Here is an 18,198-nt window from a genome sequence, read left to right on the forward strand (position 1 = left end):
AGTTGAGCATTTGCAATACTGCAGCCTGTATGCTGTCAGTGTGGGTTGGGAAATACACATCTGCACTCCATCCTACAGGGTTTCCTAATGCTGACCATATTGCAGGAGGCAGCAGCGGCTTCACTGTGGGGAATTCCTAAATTCTTTCTTTTTGCCTCTTCTTCCCATTTCCCCAAAGAACAGTATCCAGCACCCGAGAGCCACCACTCAGCCATTTTCCACATGCATTGCTTTGTGTTTAAAATGATAAATGCGATTTGGAAACCATTAGGGAGGGAGAAGTGTGTTTTGGAAGACGTGCTTAGAGGCTGTGGCTAAAAGACCCCACTCCTCGGCGAGTGACTGCTGGGGCCCCGCATGATGTTTGCCACTGGACACTTGGACATCACCTCGTGTTCTCTCTGAGAAGCCCCGGCATGAGGAGCTAGCCTATTATTTTAGACTTCTTATCTACTCTGTTTGCTTTCTCACCTCTAGTACACACCCTTTGCTGGGTTAAATTCCTTAGTTAACCTTTCCCCCAACCCTGCTTTACTCTGTAGAAACCACGGTTCTGTGATGTGCTGTTTTCTTGGTTCCACTAACTACTGTTTATAGAGACAGGAAATCCCCAAAAGACGTGCTTTCTCCTTAAACCACAGACTTTAAAGCACTTTAATTAGTGGAGACATATGCAATATCCTTTCTTGCCTTTAACAGATAATTCTTTCTAAATTCCATTTATTTATTTATTTATTTATTTATTTATTTATTTATTTAATAGTCTGGACCAGTTTCCCCTCCCTCCTCTTCTCCCATCCCCTCCCCTATTTCCTCTCTCCCACCCACTCCTCCCCGTTTCTGTTCAGAAAGGGGCAGGCCTCCCGTGGGTATCGACAAAGCATGGCAGATCAAGTTGCCCTAAGACGAAGCACCTCCCCTTGTGTTTAGGCTGGGCAAGGCAACCTGGCATGAGGTGGAGGGGAAAAATGTGGGAAGAGCTGACTAGAAGGTGCTTTTAGAGGTCAGGTGAGACCCCCACGGGAACCCCACACACCCACAGGGGTGACAGATAGTTCATAACTATGGAATTGACAATGCATAGTAAGGCCTTCCATAAGCTTATGGGACGAGGAAACGGTGTTTAGATCCATTCATCAGTGAGTCCCATGACTCACACACGTGACAGAAACACCGGCTTCACCGGGGACTTCAACTCCACACCAAATATCTGTCTGCACGTTCAGGACCGTGGGATGTGTTGTTGTTACTTCAGGTGCGTTTTCTAGAGTTTCCACAGGCATTGCCAGCAGCTTTCCATTCACTGTTGTAATAATAATAATAATAATAATAATAATAATAATAATAATAATAATAATAAAAAAAGGCCCAAGAAAATAATTTCAACACAAGGAAATGATTTATTTTGGCAGCTTTTGTTTTCAGTTAATGTCACTTAGGCCTATGGCAAGACAGAACTCTGTGGTTAGGCAAAGATTCTTACCCGGTGTTGGCTTTCAGGTGGGGGGTGGGGTGGGGTGGGGGTGGTTCTCAATATCGCTTCAACGGTGCATCCCCAGTGACCCCGCCGTCACTAGGCCTCCCAAAAGATCAGATAAACTCCTGAGCTGGTGACCAGACACTCAGTGTATAGCCCTAGACGGACACTGAAGATGAAGCCCATCCCAGCAGGGTTCAGGTGTGTGAAGAAGGAAAGGCCTTTCTATCAGTCCCCCAGTGCTCCACTCTTTCTAAACTGAGATCAGAGAGCCTGGAGTTATAATCACTGGCTAGATTAGAGGCCTGGCCACAGTTCATTCAGTATTGAGAACACGTGAGACAGAGACAGAAGAAGCGCTAAAGCTTCCAGAACAAACCTACACGGTAATTACTGTTTTCTGAGTTCTGTGGTAAATATTTTCTGTTGTTTGGGGAGGAAGTTGGTGCTAAATTATGAATGCACTTTCTTTAGAAATAGAAAAAAATACAACGTAAGAAATGTTAAAGCTGAAATTTCAAGCTCTGTCTTTACTGAAAATGTGTAGGAGCCAGTCTCTCTCTCTCTCTCCTTCTCTCCCTTCCCCCCCTCTCACTCCCTCACACACACACAAACTTTTGTAAATACTATGAAAGTGCCGAATGTGGAGACAACTACACTACCTTAAGTCTGCTTTCCGTTGCCACAACAGATTACTTAAGACATGGTAGTTTATAAAGAATAGAGGTTCATTTAGTTCATGGTTCCTGCTGGAGGAATCTGCTTGATGTCTGAAGAGGCTGTTTTTGTGAAAGATAACAACATAGGGTACCCCACCACGAGGAGAGGCAGACCAGGCTTTAAAATGAATCCACTATAGAGATAACCAGTAATCCATGGTGCGCGTTAATCCAACCCCGAGGAGAGAGACGCCATGTCTCATCACCTCTCAGTACTTCACAGCCAGGTTCAGTGTGAGCCTTGGCGGAAGTATCTGGCCTACAGCAGGGTCTCAGTGCATGTCGTCTTTATTCTTTTCGTTTTGAGCACTGTCACTCACAAAGCTGACCATGGGTGAAATCATTGAGGCTAACACACTCAGGTAGTGAGTGACATTGGATGCAGTTCTTCAAGCAGGTGTGAAGCAATCAGAAACCCCACAGATGGGAGCAAGTGGGGAGTTGGAAAGTCAGAGCTCGATGGGCAGGGCCTGGGAGTGCTGGGGAGGGCGGGAGACACATGCCTTGCAGGCATCATTGGAGATTTCTGAGAATGTGGATGCCACCTCTGGCCCCAAGATCTGCTGCTTAGTGGATAGGAAGCAGCCACACAGGCCTGGGCAGAGCAGTGCCATTGGGAAGTACTAGGAAGGAAGGTCCTCCTGACAAGTAGACGGTGTTTCTCGTACCTGCCCACTCCTCATTCGCATCTACCCAGAGTGCAGAGGTTGCCCTTGTGGCTTTATAACCTAAGGCCTCCCTCCACTGTTCCAGCCAAAGCTCTGATTCTAAGGATCTGAACCATCCGTTGGGTGCTTGGTAGAAAGTTCTGGGCTGGGGGTTTGCATGGCTCAGCCTGCTCTGCCCTCTGCTCCCCTTTGATATTATAGATTGCACCTTGGTGATTGCACCTGGGCTCCCTGCTTCATATCTATGTTCATAAGCCCGGGGTTCCTTCAGGGAAATCCTTCCCCAAGTAGGTACTTCCTTTCCTGTCTAGGATCCATCTCCCTCCTCTCTCCTACTCTGCTACTTTGTGTTAACCTTTCCTTTACTCGTCCATCAGCTCCCGTTACGCCTCTGCCTCTTGATTCCCGTCAGTTCTCCAAAGCCTGGAGTCTGAGCCATGGGAGCCCAGTGTGACACGTTGAGTACTGACTGTCATCGGGGTTCACTCAGAACTCCGTCTCCGTGACACTCCTTCCCAAAGCTGTCACAGCACCCGTGTGGCCACCTGGGCCTCCCCAGCCCACCCACTCTTCACATCTCTTCCCAATATCAGCTCCCCATTTGTAAATCTACTTCTTTTGGTCCTCTCAGCTATGAGTCAAACTTTCAGGTTCAACTTTGCTTCATACAAGTGCAAAGATTATTATCTCTGCACCATGTGGGCCAGGGAAACCAGTGGGAAGCCAGCAGAAAGAGGGGTTCCTGGGGGCTCGGGGAAGGAAAGTTAGTTCCCAAACATGGTTCTGAAAAAAAGTCTTCTATCCTCCGGCTATTTGAAGCCTTTATTCTCTGAGTCCCTTACCTCATTGTGAGGACTGCCTACCCAAGGTCCTTGTTTCAGCCACAGGGACCAGTGACTTGAGCCTGCGTTGGGAGGAAGCTGTCCTAGCAGCCCAAGTCAGAACCCTGAATGCATGTGGCTAGAGAAATAGCAGTATTCATGGTGGCTTAGGTCAACAATATCATTAGTACTTTATCACAGCCCCTAAAAGAAAACAATTAGATGATTGGAGCTTTTTGCACATTGGTGACTAATCTGTCCTCTGTAACATTGCTTTAAAACAGGCAAACAAACGTGTGCTCAGAGCTCCAGGCTAACTCACCAAAAGGCTTTAGGATGCAGCGTGGTCAAAGCACAAATATCTTTAAACTCGGATGCCTCTGTGGTTGTCTGTCTGTCATATAGTACCTGCCTCTCTACAGTTCTCTGCTCTGTGTTCTCCCAGGTAATCACGGGGCTCCCACCATGACCCTACCTTCCATGATGGGGACCTGTCAGAAGGAGAACTGTTCACCCACGATCCCCTCTTCCGACGCAGGTGTGTACTGACAACCCAGGTCTGTACTAGCCCCTCTAAGGAGAGTGGATCTTGGCACTTCATAATGTGTTGAAACAGAGAACAAAAGGTAAAGGACCGAAATAATTCAAGCTAGAGAAAGGATTCCGCACTTGTTATTCTGAGCTGTCTTGGTTCTCACAGTGTTTCTGCTTACCCAAACCTGGCAGATTCAGCATGTGGAAATGTGCTGCTCCCAAACAGCAGCCCACACTAAAGGATCCGCTTCTGGCTACTTGGCTGCCAACAAGGGGTGTGGGAAAGCAGGGGTTCTACTCTAGAGACCTGGCTGTAAACCTGGCCTTGCCACTTTGCTGGCTTACGGTACACAGGCTTCCAGAACCATGTTTGGATAGCTTATAAGGACAGAAAAATGAATGAACAAAATCCCTCTCCCCCTTTCGGGAGCAAGCAGATGTCTAAAAATAGCTTTAGCTCTAAACCATTCCCTTAAGATGTGACAGCAGTCTGGGAATATGGCATGTATGATGTTTTCTAAATTATAGAAAAAATAGTGGTGTATTTCATAAAGCAGTAAATACGACGGATTGTGTGTGTGTGTGTGTGTGTAGGTGAGTGTGTGTGAGAATGTGTGTGTGTGAGTGAGTGTGTGTGTGTGTGTGTGTGTGAGAATGTGTGTGTGTGTGTGTGTGTGAGTGAGAGTGTGTGAGTGAGAGTGTGTGTGTGTAGGTGAGTGTGTGTGAGTGTGTGTGTGAGTGTGAGTGTGTGTGTGTGTGTGTGTGTGTGTGTGTGTGTGTGTGTGTGTGAGTGTGTGTGGTGAGCGCAGGGCCACATTCATGTTATGCAAGTGCTCTACCCGGGAGCCACCCCCACCCCTTGTGGACTCTAGATCTTTGTGTCACTCTGGAGCTGTCATAGCTAAGGAAGCTTGGAGTCCATTAAATGGCAAAATGAACTCAGAGCAGATGAAGGAAGTGACATGAAAGACAGTGGAAGGAAGGAGCGTCAAGTTACCTTGTTTTCTTGAGATGTTGGACTGTTGGTGGGAGGGCACAGATGGCCCCCTCCCTGACTAAATCTCCACTTTGTGACCTAGAGAGAGAATCAAGCGCTTGTATTTATCCCAGGCAGTGTCCAACAGTGTGGGCACTTGAGATGTTCCCAGCAAGGTTTGCCTGACCCCCAGTCAAAACTCACACAAGAGCCAGGTCTTCTCGGCTTACAAGGCATCACCAAGCGTCCACTCTCTACAGTCATATTACATGTGTCTGTTGGTTTAAACACCTCCTATTTCTCAGGCTTCCCCACAGATCTCAGAGGAGGTTCTGGACTTCAAACTCCTACTCAAGCTGCTCTCACTGTGGGTGGCGAGACCTCTCTAAGTCACGTCATACATGCTCTTTTTAAGATTTCTTTTTATTTCTTTTAATGGTATGTGTGTATAAGCACCTACAGGGGCCAGAGAGTGTCACGCCCCCTTGACCTGGAGTTACAGGCAGCTGTGAACTCTCTGCCGAGAGTGAGAGTGTGGTGGGAGACGACTCAGATCCTCTGCAACAGCAGTGTGTGGCCTTAACCCCTGAGCTGTCTCTCAAGCTCATCTCACGCTATTGACCTGGCTTCCAGGTTTCACTGCCCTCCCTTTCCCTAATTCATGTGACCTGACGTGCCACTTGGCCTTGCATGGCTCTTGACCTAAGAATGGTTCTGCCGTTTCTAACTTATTAGAGAAAGATTTACCATACAAAATGGGCGTGGCCCAGAGACCCTGAGAAGTTTCATCTGGATCCTCACAGATTAAAACAGAATCCAACCACTGCTCTAGATACTTCCACAGGAGATCTAGGAATGTTACAAAGGAATTTCAGGGCCTGGAAACACTCTCAGATGCTTTATGAAATTCTTCAGCTACCTAGAAATTTGTCACAAATGGGACTGGGTGGGTGTCTCAATCAGTGAAGTATTTACTGTATAAGTGAGAGGTTATGAGTTGGATTCCCAGGACACATACACACACTCACAGACACACACACACACACACACACACACACACACACACACACACACACACTCATAGACACATACTCACACACACACACACACTCACAGACACACACACACACACATATACACACAGACACACACTCACAGACACACTCCAAACACACACAGACATACTCCAAACACAAACAGACACACTCCAAACACACACAGACACACACATCACACACACATCACACACACATCACACACACAGACACATACATACACACACACAGATAACACACATCACACACACACACACACACAGATAACACACACACACACACACACACACACAGATAACACACATCACACACACACACACACACAGATAACACACACACACACACACACACACACAGATAACACACATCACACACACACACACACACACACACAGCTGGGCATTGCACTTGTAATCTCAAAACTGGGGAGGAGAGGACAGGAGGATCCCCAGGGCTCAATGGCCAGCCAGTCTAGCTAGGAGCAATTGAGAAAGGCAACAAAGGTTGACCTCTGGCTGCCACATTCATGGGCATGTACATGCACCCTATCAGTTAATTTCCCTCTCTATCTCACACACGCATGCTCACACACACACACACACACACACACACACACACACACACAGAGAGAGAGAGAGAAGAGAGAGAGAGAGAGAGAGAGAGAGAGAGATGTCACAAATAAACTATCATTCAATTTATGTACTTTCTAAGTTTTTTTTTTAATTCTTTGTGAAAGCCACACACCCCCCCCCCGGTCGTGGGGCACAGTGCCTGCTCATCCCCAGTATAAGGACGGCTTGTGCCATCCCTGCTCCCCCCGACAGCATCCTGTCAAGGACCCACTTGAGCATCTTCTGTTAGCATAAAGTCACTTGTCAGCAGTTTTCAGAGTCTGTCTCCATCTTAAGTCCCTGACTACAGATGTCTCTCCTTTTCCTAAGGACAAATAGGGACTGTTCTTCACCCCTGTGCAGTGCTCCCCCCCCCCCAGTCTCTGTCCTTTGGGGTACAACAGAGCTGGTAGCAGTGTGTGGGAATCTTGTAGAGAAAGCTGCCACAGTAGAGGAGAGGGCTGGCAGAGCTGTTCCGGAGCTGGGGTGAGGGTAGGGCAGCTTTGAGGGTAGGGCAGCTTTCCCGGTGAAGGTTTTCTCACAGCCATACCTAGAGACACTGAGAAGCCACAGCAGAGCCATCGTGCATTTGACGTTCAAGTGTTAAAATTGATTTGATTAGAATTTGGGAAGTCTATGGATTTGACTTTTATTTTTATAATTGAAGTTTTAATTTTTTACAGTAGGCTGTCACTATTTAGCCCTGGAGTTATGAAAACTCGATATGTAGATCAGACTGGCCTTGAACTCACCGAAATCCACCTGCTTCTGCCTCCTGAGTGCTGGAATTAAAGGCGTGTGCCACCAACACCCCTAGTGGATTTGACCTATACATTTTGCCTATGTGGATAATTTCAGTAATTAAAATGTGTAGGTCTTATCTTCAGGGCCTTATTTGCTCTAACTTTTGGCAGAATGTGTGCAGCTACAGTTATTTGATTGGCAAGCCTATGAGTTTGATCTTCTGTGCTTCTTTAAATGATGTCTCTGTGTGTTTAGCCACGTAAGTAGAGAGAAAGCTGAAGTCTGGCATTTGTTGTGCAACACATGTCACTTAGGCTTAAAAATAGCTTTTCCCTGTCTAGGGCTGGGGTGCAGTTCTAACTCGTGAGCTGTGGTGAGCATTTTTGAGGGCCTTGGTCTGCTCTCTTGGGGCCAGCAGGTGCACATCACAGAATACCCAGGCACACGGCACCTGTGTAAAAGCCAGGCAATGGCTGGCAGGCACAGTTGGCCCTGGGAAGACTCCTGGAGATGCAGATTTGGTCATTTTTCCATCAGCCGAGGATTCACCTGACAACTTGCAACAAATTCAACTTGAAAAACACTCCAAAATGTTTGTATTTCATTTACTTCAAGCCTGCTAGAACCTCAGGTGAAAATACCTAAATCCCCACCAAAAGTGACTTTTCCAGAAAAGCCAAGCTTTGTTAAGACAATATTAAAAGTCTAATCATGGCTACTCTGTGAGTCAATGCCATTTGCACATTCAGGAGAATAAAAAGTTCACATGTGTTTAAGCATTTAAGAGACCAATTTTAATCTCCTGGTATCCTCCTTTAATAGAAATGGTTGGTGGATAGCAGAGCTTGTCAAGGTAACACATGCTACATTTTGGATTCCCATTGGGTATCAGTCTTTTAAAACATTTTCCTAATTACAAAAAAAATTTAAGAACAGCATTTCTCTAATGATTGGATTAGAGTCACTAAAGTTTAAGACGAGAGGATTTGAGTTGCCATCAGATTTCCAAGTGAATCTCAGCTCCGGGCTGCTGTGTCCACAAACAGCAAGTAATTTAACTAATAAAGCATAAAAAGGGGACATCAATAAATACTTACGTTCGAGCATGTCCAGTATTTTTAAGATGTATTTTTTATTTATGTATTTTGTGTTTGTGTGAGTATATGCCAAGCCAGAAGAGGGCATTGGATCCCCTGGGGCTAGAGTTACAGGTGTTGTGAGCCACCCCACATGAGTGATAGGAACTGAACTCTGGTCCTCTGGAAGACCAGCAAGTTCTCTTAACCACTGACTTTCCCCAGCCAGTGTTCAATGTTTTTATAATATATAGACTAACATTCCAAGTGAAATAATGTCTTCAGAACCTGGGGGATAGGTCTTTTATTCCTTTCCTCAAATGAAACTTTTAATCATCATGGATTAAGAAAAATGTTTTTCTGATGGTCAGCTTAAGACAGATAGATAAGCTCACATCACTCAAGTGTCAGATTTGTTTCTTGTATTAAAACAAGGCCTTTTCATAAGATGTAACAGCCACTGTGTGTGGGTAATTGATAACTTGTATTTACTGAGCCCTTATGATGTACCAAGCACTGTGTGTGTGTGTGTGTGTGTGTGTGCGTGCGTGCGCGCGCGCGCGCGCGCGCGCGCACATGCATGCACAGGTATGCCCCTGCCATCCCATTGTACCTGAGGGAATGTCTGCTAGGCCCGACTGTGCTGGCCAGGCCCTTCATTTGATATTTATTCAGAGGCCACTGCCTTCAGGACACCTAGGCTGCTGTGTGTTTGCTCATCTGCTGACCCACTGCCTTCCTCTTGGGGACCATAAGGTTCCAGTAGGCTGGGGCACTTATACCTCTGTCTCCTTTTCCTCACACAAAGCCTGTGTTGTGTACAGATAAGCTTGTCTCACAAGTGACCACAAGGTGGCACTTCCCTATGGGAGCCCTGAATGACTTATTGAGAGTGGAGTCATGTCAAACAGTAGACCCTTTTAATAAGCTCATAGACCCCAGTGTGCCTGTGTTTGTAGCTCCTATTGAGCAAGATGATGGGCCAATGCTGGCACTGACATAACTTGGGCATCCTCCTGCTACTCAATTTTTATATTTCACAAACTTACGCAACCCTGCCAAGTCACAACTCTTTGCTTAGTTCTTGTCAATTGCATAATCGTAGGCTTCATTATGACACTTCCATATTGGTATTTAACGAACTTGGAGCATATTTAATCCCCATTACCCTTTCTCGGGTCCCATCTCCTTCCCCCCACTTTCACAGTCCTAATAGTTCCCTACCCTTTGGGCTTTCATGTCTTCTAAGTTATACATATCAGACAAAACACAATTCTTGTCTTTGTGAGTCTGGTTCCATCCATTTTCTTACAAATAACATAATGCTGTTCCTGTTTATGAATGAACCTGTTATATATACAAACCACATTTTCTTTCTCTGCCGGTCCCTTCATCTGTGATGTATACAGAATGTTTCTGTCCTTTGGCTTGTCCACAGGTTTCTCTGTGATGGGCTGTCTTTGAGTCTTTGGAATCTGAGCCAGAAATGGCATAGTTGAGTCATGCACTGGCTCAAGCTTTGATTGTTTGAGGGACTTCCATGCTCATTTCCATGCATTGGCCCACATTCCCACATGTCCACCAGCTGTATGTAAGGGTCATATTCCTACACACACACACACACACACACACACACACACACACACACACACACACACACACACGCCCTTACTAACGGTTGTTGGATTTTTTGTTTCTTGTTTTTGTGTTTGTTTTGTTTTGGAATCTTGATGGTAGCCCTCTGATATGGGTGAGAAGGGACCTTAGTGTCGTTGTGATTTGTATTTCTCTTGTGGCCCGTCATGGTGGTGACATTTTGCGTATGCTTCTTGGCAGCCAGTGCATTTTATTTATTTCACCGTGGCTAATCACATGGTGTGATGTGTGGATTTCCCTAACTCCTGAGACAGCTTCATTCCCTGCCACTTCCACGTGCCCACCGAACTGGCACACGTGGGTCTTCAGCCGGCATCTGCTATGCTACAACCAGGCAGTTACCGATTAACAAGTGCATGTATCCAGTGTCCCACGAAACTCGTTACTCATTTGCTCTGATTGAAAGCCCTTCTTTTGCAAAGTGGCAGTAGCTGCATCCTATGACCTCCTTCCTGGAACCCAGAGATTCTCTGTAACCATTTCTTTCACTCTCATGTCTTTCCTTTTTCTGTCACCACCACAAAGCTGTCCCCGGTCCCCGTTGCTCCTTCCTCCCTCAATTCCTTCAGATTTCCAAATCAGAAATCTGGTTCAGCTCCATGGTGAGCGACTACACACGGTCTGCCTGTCTCCGATGCTGGGCTTGTGTGTGCCTGTCTCTGCATGCAGCCTTCCGGCCAGCGGTATTCCACCATGCTTTCAAAGGAGCAACCTGGACTCGTGTAAAAATATCAGGGTCTCTCTTCCTTAGGATATAAAATAAAATCTGTTCAGAAGAGAGAAGCCAGCCTTCTCCTAACGAGAGATCCACGGCCCTGAATCATGCAGTGAGACCACTTGCCTGCCCCACAGCCTGTGGTTGCTTTTACGTTCTTGCCGTGACATGCAGACTGTAGCCCCAAGTCCCCAAGGACAGTTAACTTTGTGACAAAATGAGCCTTGGCCTTTCTGCTCATTTAGTAATGTAACAGAATCCTGGTTCTCATACCCAGCTGAGCAGCCATCCTTGCTTTAAATGGTTTTATGTTTTCTGTCTGGATCTTTCAGCAAGGGGTTAAGTCTCAGGACGCTTCTGACACAATAGATCATTTCTAAGCAGGATTTCATCTCTAGACCCAGGTGGTCCCTCAAAAAACTCTCAAACTTACTCCAAATAAAGACAGAATGACAGAATTGTGGCTACTGTAATCGAAAGCTCCTACTATGGGCAGTTCTAACACGCCTTACATGGTCCTTGGCTAACCCTCCAACTCACAGCCTTCTCCTCGTTCTCTATGAGGCTGCTGAGATCAGTGACTTGCCCCAATCCCGATGGCTTCCTTGGCCTGACGCCTTCATCTGCAACTCTTTGCAGCTTGGGAGGTGGAGAGCTGTGTTGACCACATTCTCCACTACAGTCAGGCGCATGAGTTTTAACCTTGTCACACTTTACCTTTCTCTCCTGTCATTCCCCACCAAGCCCAGAAATGCAAAATCTCAAGGTATTATATGTGTAGCTCTACACATGTCAGTCCCGTGTGGTCACGTGTGAAGTAGATGTCATGTGACTTCCAAAGATTGTGTTTGCACAGTAGAAGCAGACTCTTGGGTGTGGATGACAGTGTGTTCTCAAAGCTCTCTTGTGTCTCTGCAGCTGACGAAGGGAGTGACGATGGAATCGAGAGGACATGTGACACCCTGCTCATGTGCATCGTCACCGTGCTGAACCAGGGCCTCAGGAACGGCGGCGGGGTGGGGGATGTGCTGAGACGACCATCGAAAGATGTGAGTCAGACGGAAAGGGTTTAGTTCAAGAAGCCGAGATTATTTCCTCCTGCTCTCTGTCCCTCCCTTCATGTCCCCTCACTCCCTGTTTCCCGCCCTCCCTTCCTGAACTGGGAATCAAACCTATCAACGTAACATATCTCCAGCCCTCCTTTTAGTTTTTAAACCTTGAGATTAGGCGCTTCACTACATTGCCCAGGCTGGCCCTGAACTCACTCTGTAGCCCAGGCTGGCCCTGAACTCACTCACTCTGTAGCCCAGGCTGGCCTTGAACTCACTCACTCTGTAGCCCAGGCTGGCCCTGAACTCACTCACTCTGTAGCCCAGGCTGGCCCTGAAGTTGCTGTTGCTCTGCCTCTGCCTCCCTGAGTCAGCCTCCCTATGCACACAGGCCTGGCTTCTTTCTTGTTGCCTTCCTTACCAGTATTTACGGTATGACTTACATTTTTTTTTTTTTTTCAGGGCAACAGTGCCATTTGCTTTTAAAATGTTAGGGTGGCTGTAAGACCAGTTAATTGCACAGTGAAATCACACAGGATCAGAGGTGAACTAAAAGCCTATGGATGTCAGTTGGGCTCCAGTCTGAGCTGCACATTTTGTCACAGCAGCCAGATCACGGCCACAAACTCCATAGGAGCCCATTGTTAAATAGAACACAGCCAGCGGCAAGCCACGGGGGTCTACAGAGTCCCCAGGAGCAAGGACTCACTCTGTTTCTGCTTTGGAAGAAGAGCCTCTGTTATTTACCATGATGAGTGCGAAGCATGGATGGGTTCTAACAGAATTTTATACATTAAAACGGCAAAGCGAGAGCATTTCTCAGTAACTGTAAATGTTGAATCACCAGGCTAGAAGCATACACTGTTTTCTTCTGCTGCTGGTCTGTTAGATAACATCTAGTCATCTTTCTAATAAGCTCAGCTCGAATATAAACAGCCGGATCCCATGGTCTCTGGGGTGAGTTTTAACATTGCAGACCACACAGGTATTCATGAGCTGTGTGTAACTTGACCTCTTCAGAACAAGGACAGAACCTACTGCAGAAGTTGAGAAATCACCAGGTTTCCCTCAGCTGGCCCTGGGATTGTGCTTGACTCCCTTTTGCTTGGTGTCTGGGAGAGACCTGCATGATAGTTTTTTCTCACTGATGTGACAAGGTGCCCAGCAAAATCAAATTAAGGAAAGATGGGCTCATTTTGGCTCACAGTTCTGTGGGGTTATTCCATCATCCTGGGAGAGAGGCAACTTCAGTTAGAGACAGTGGTGGAAGGCTGGGAAGCCAGCTGGCCACGTGGCTTCCCCCCCTCAGGAAGCAGAGTGAGCAAGGACAGGATCTGGTCTCCAAGGCCTCAAGGCCCACCCCCTGGTAGCTCACCTCCTGTGGTGAGGCCACACAGCCTACTCAGACAGTACCTCTGGATGGGGACAAATGGTGTGAACCCGTGGAGACATTTCACATCTGTCACTAGTGAAACACACGAGAAAGTGTTTTCCTGTTGGGTGAAAATGTGTCAGCCCCAGAGAAATGGAGGAATTCTGAGAGTAGGCTTCAGGCATTCCCTTGGTTGGAGGGAAAATAAGGGCAGAGAGAGAGGTTTCTCTTCTCTAACCAGGGCGACTGTTTGTGCTCACTCAGAGGACACCTCTTGCTTTATGCCAGACAGTGTGCTAACGTGACAGCCATGAAGTGAGTGTGCATTCCATGTGTGTTTCACACTTCTGTTGCAGGAGCCCTTGTTCGCCGCCCGGGTGGTTTATGACCTCCTCTTCTTCTTCATTGTCATCATCATCGTTCTTAACCTGATCTTCGGTGTGATCATTGACACCTTTGCTGACCTCAGAAGTGAGAAGCAGAAGAAGGAAGAAATTCTCAAGACAACCTGCTTCATCTGCGGTAGGTGCCCCTCCACCCTGTGTTATGACGAGAGATGGGTAAATCACCCTTAAGATAACAGATTGACAAACTGCTTAGCAGGAAGGAGGGGTGAGAATCATTTCCAGTTTTCAGGTTTTAGGGGAAATTATTTTAGTGTGAAGGCTGGACAACATTCAGGTTACGTAATGCCACGTGAGACTGACACTCTCTGCTTCCATAAATAGATGCAAGAATCACCCCCAAACTCCCCTGCCATTATTTCTGCAATTTGTACAGTCCTCTGACTGTAGAGTCTGCTGCCAGATACCAGGAGGTTCCACCAACTGGCAGATGCGTTTTTAATCACAATAGCATATTGAGTGTATTACAGAGTGACTTTTTATTTTGCTAGATTACGAATCACAAGTTTCCACTCATTGGCATCACTATCTTAGATTCAAAACCAGGCATTGTCCCAGTGTTAAAGCTATATACATATACATAATATGTATATCACAGACCATACAACTGCTATAGAACATGCCCCATACACATACATCATACACCTGCCATACCCCATGCACCGGCAGCACATGCAACATACCACAGGCTGCGCGTGCGCGCGCACACACACACACTCACTCACATACACACACACACACACATTCTCCACATGTGCACACACACACACACACACACACACACACACACACACACACTCTGCACATGTGTGCACACACACACCCTTTTCTTCTGCATCATTGCTTACACTGAACCAACTTTCCCTTCACTGTTATGATAAATCTTTCTGCCAAAAGCTGCCTGAGTTCTATCGCCATGTGGGCAGTCTCCGCCAGCCACCTAAGTTCTGCCTGCCGTGTGAATGGACAAAATAATACACAGACTTGTATTAGGTACAAATGCTTCTTGGCCGATGACTAGGATTCTCAACTGTTAGCTCAGTCTTAATTATCATAAATCTATATATTTTATAAGCCTTATCTTATCGGACGCCTTCCATTGGTGTCCCTCCTTGCCGGTGGATCACATTGTGCCGCTGGAGGAAGAGCGGAGGGGAAAAGGGACCTTTCTGTTTCTCCTTGCTCAAATATGAGTCTCCTTGCTATGTCACTTCCTGCCTGGATCACCACTTCTTACTACACTTCCCAGAATCCTCTTCGACTCCTAGTCCCATGTAAGTTGCTGCCTCACTGACCAAACAGTATTTTATTTATCATCCGGCAAGGCAAACACATACACAGAAGCACTTCCCCCATCACTTCACAGTCATCTTCTCTCAAACCCTCCCCCTTCTCTATCCATCAGCCCTCTCTGGCTTCACTTGCCACCGTGGTCTCTACTCTGAACCCCAGTGCCACACTTACCCCTCTGCTGTCCTTTGGTCTTCACCACAGTGTCAGACCATCTGACTTAAACTGGGCTTCTGTGCAGCCTGTTCTGTGCCTGCCGAGGCTTTTCGCACTTGTCTCATTCTCCTTGGTGGCTCCTCCAAGCTGTTTCATCATTCCTCCAGCTGGAGGTGTGCCTGGAAAGAATGCGTGATAATACACAAGCTCTGGGGAAAATGTCCATCAGCTGTGACCTGCCTGAGCATTCATGATGTGTGCACAGACAGACAGACAGACAGACAGACAGACAGACAGACACACACACACACACACACACACACACACACTGGTCGGGTAAGAATGTCCATCAGCTGTGACCTGCCTGAGCATTCATGATGTGTGCACAGACAGACAGACAGAGAGACAGACAGACAGACAGACAGACAGACACACACACACACACTGGTCGGGTAAGAATGTCCATCAGCTGTGACCTGCCTGAGCATTCATGATGTGTGCACAGACAGACAGACAGACAGACACACACACACACACACACACACACACACACACACACACAGATCTCTTATGTATCAAGGGAAGTAACAGAGACCTTTCTGGGTTACTGAAGGTGCTAAGAGGACAGACACCTCTGCAGTCAGGGCGGGGAGCAGTAACAGCCAACATGTTTCCCTGGACACATGGCACAGAGGTGGTGATCAGGGACAAAGGGCATCAGTTAGTTGCTGAAGTGGGTGGAGCAGAACAGCCAGGACCAGAGGTGGCACAGAAACAGTATGGGCACAGCCTGGGGCTCGCTTTGAGTGTCGCTGTAACCAGACACTGCAGCTTACTGGATGAGAGGTCTATTCGGGTTCTGGTTTGAAGGTTTGGACCACCATGACAGGGCAGGGACGGCAGTGAGAGCACCTCTCAGCTCTGGCTGTAGGGATGTGAGGCTGCTTGTTTACATGCTAGCTGGTCAGGAAATGGAGATGAGCTACACACCTCAAGGCCTGCTGTACTCGTGCCTGGTCCTCCAGATAGGCCCACTTCCCCAAGTTCTCAGACCCCTAACCAGCTGGGTTCTGAGCACTAAAGCATGTGCCTTAGTGCTGTAGGACTTTCCTACAGACACCATAGCAGAGGGACAAGGTGTTGTCGGTGTGAGCCTCAGAGTCTTACTGTAGGTGGAAAAGCTCTGAGTCTAGCTTTTGTTTGAGAGCATTGCAGTAGCTCTGGGGAGTCCTTCATCAGGGGATTGACCTGAAGGCAGAGTAACTGGTTAGTACCACAGCCCAGATGACAAGTAAGGAAGATCAGTGATAGCCTGTGGTGCAGTGTTAGGGGTGCAAGGCCGAGTCAAGAAAGTTAGGTGATAGAATCTTAAAATCTTTTTATTTATTTATTTATTTATTTATTTATTTATTTACTTATTTATTATGCATACAGTATTCTGTCTGCATGTATCCCTGCAGGCCAGAAGAGGGCACCAGATCTCATGACGGATGGTTGTGAGCCACCATGTGGTTGCTGGGAATTGAACTCAAGACCTCTGGAAGAGCAGTCAGTGCTCTTAACCTCTGAGCCATCTCTCCAGCCCAGAATCTTAAAATCTTTTTAAAATGTGGATTTGTTTTTATTTATGCACATTCCTGATTAGCTTGTATATATGTATGTGCACCAGAGGCCAGAGTTGTGGGCAACTGTGAGCCACTATGGAGGTGCTGGGAACCAGACCCAGGTCCTCTGTAAGACCAGCAAGTGCTCTTAATCATGGAGCCTTCTCTCCAGCTCCAGAACTTTGAAGTGCTGATGTTTGGGAATGAGATGAGAAATGACTGGGTGCATGGGTGATACAAAGAGGCTGAGTATGGGGAGGTGAGGCATGAATACCCAGAATTTACCTCGGGGAAGTGCGGGACTTGAGAGTCTGTAGACAGTGGCAGTCAGCCCCCAGCCCACAGATTACAGCAAAATCTGGAGCATGAAGGACAACTGCTTGGTGGGGCAAGTGGTGTGTAAGCAGGAAGCAGCACCCACCAAGGGTCAGGAGAGAGAGAACATGGGTGGAAAGTTCGCGAGGAGACTGGAGGACACGGCAGAGACATCTGAGAATGTGTGCGCACATTCCACACTGCTGGCTCCAGCATGGTGGGCTGCGCTGTTGCTGCTGAGGCCAGCGGGCCTGTCTCAGGGAGGGCTCAGCATGCCACTTCTGGCCCCTGGATCCACATCAGTACATGGTGATATCCTGAGCAGCCCTTTGGTGTTCCTCCTGGAGGGTGACCCAGATTGGAGCAATTCCAGAAAAGGAGTGGACGAGCCAAGCCGTGCAAAGACAAGAACCTTGTGGGAATCCCTCTTTGGGTGGCTGTGGGCAGATCCAGGTGGAGGATGATCTCCTGAGCCTGGTGTCATGATGCCAAGAATGATGTGTCTGTGAGCTAAGATGAAAATGCTTCAGGGGTTCCTCAGGTCCTGTGCATTATGACAGACTCCCCAAGTCTTCACTTTATAAAGGTGGCACAATTGTTGACAAAAGCATCTAGAAGAGAGCTTGCTTCTGCCACTCAACATGAAGAGAAGCAAGAGCTCTGAGATCTGCATTGTTTCTGTGTCTTCATGGCTCGTGATATTGCCTCTCTTCTTCTTCCTCCCTCCCCCTTTCTCATATTCATCTATGCATGTGTACATATATGTAAGCACACACACACACACACACACACACACACACACACACACACACACACACACGTATAATTTGTGACCAAATGCCAGAGCAAGGCAAACAAAACCAATAACATGAATGGAAGACCCTGTCCTTTGGTTTGTCACTTGGGAAGACCCTGTCCTTTGGTTTGTCACTTAGGAAGACCCTGTCCTTTGGTTT

General features: G+C 47.2%; 1 protein-coding gene across 4 annotated transcripts in view; it reads left to right on the plus strand.

Annotated features, from left to right (window-relative positions):
- Positions 1 to 18,198, plus strand: part of Itpr2 (inositol 1,4,5-trisphosphate receptor type 2) — a 414,122-nt gene that overhangs the window by 349,745 nt on the left and 46,179 nt on the right. For 3 of the 4 annotated variants that reach the window (XM_027430112.2, XM_035448792.1, XM_027430113.2), the window contains 3 exons: positions 4,131 to 4,223; positions 11,971 to 12,101; positions 13,830 to 13,995. In XM_027430112.2, the coding sequence (XP_027285913.1) occupies positions 4,131 to 4,223; positions 11,971 to 12,101; positions 13,830 to 13,995 (390 nt within the window). The remainder of the gene's footprint in view (positions 1 to 4,130; positions 4,224 to 11,970; positions 12,102 to 13,829; positions 13,996 to 18,198) is intronic. The other variant, XM_035448791.1, reaches the window with a different exon arrangement.

The sequence above is a fragment of the Cricetulus griseus genome, chromosome 8, assembly GCF_003668045.3.
Source record: "Cricetulus griseus strain 17A/GY chromosome 8, alternate assembly CriGri-PICRH-1.0, whole genome shotgun sequence".
Classification (NCBI taxonomy): Eukaryota; Metazoa; Chordata; class Mammalia; order Rodentia; family Cricetidae; genus Cricetulus; species Cricetulus griseus.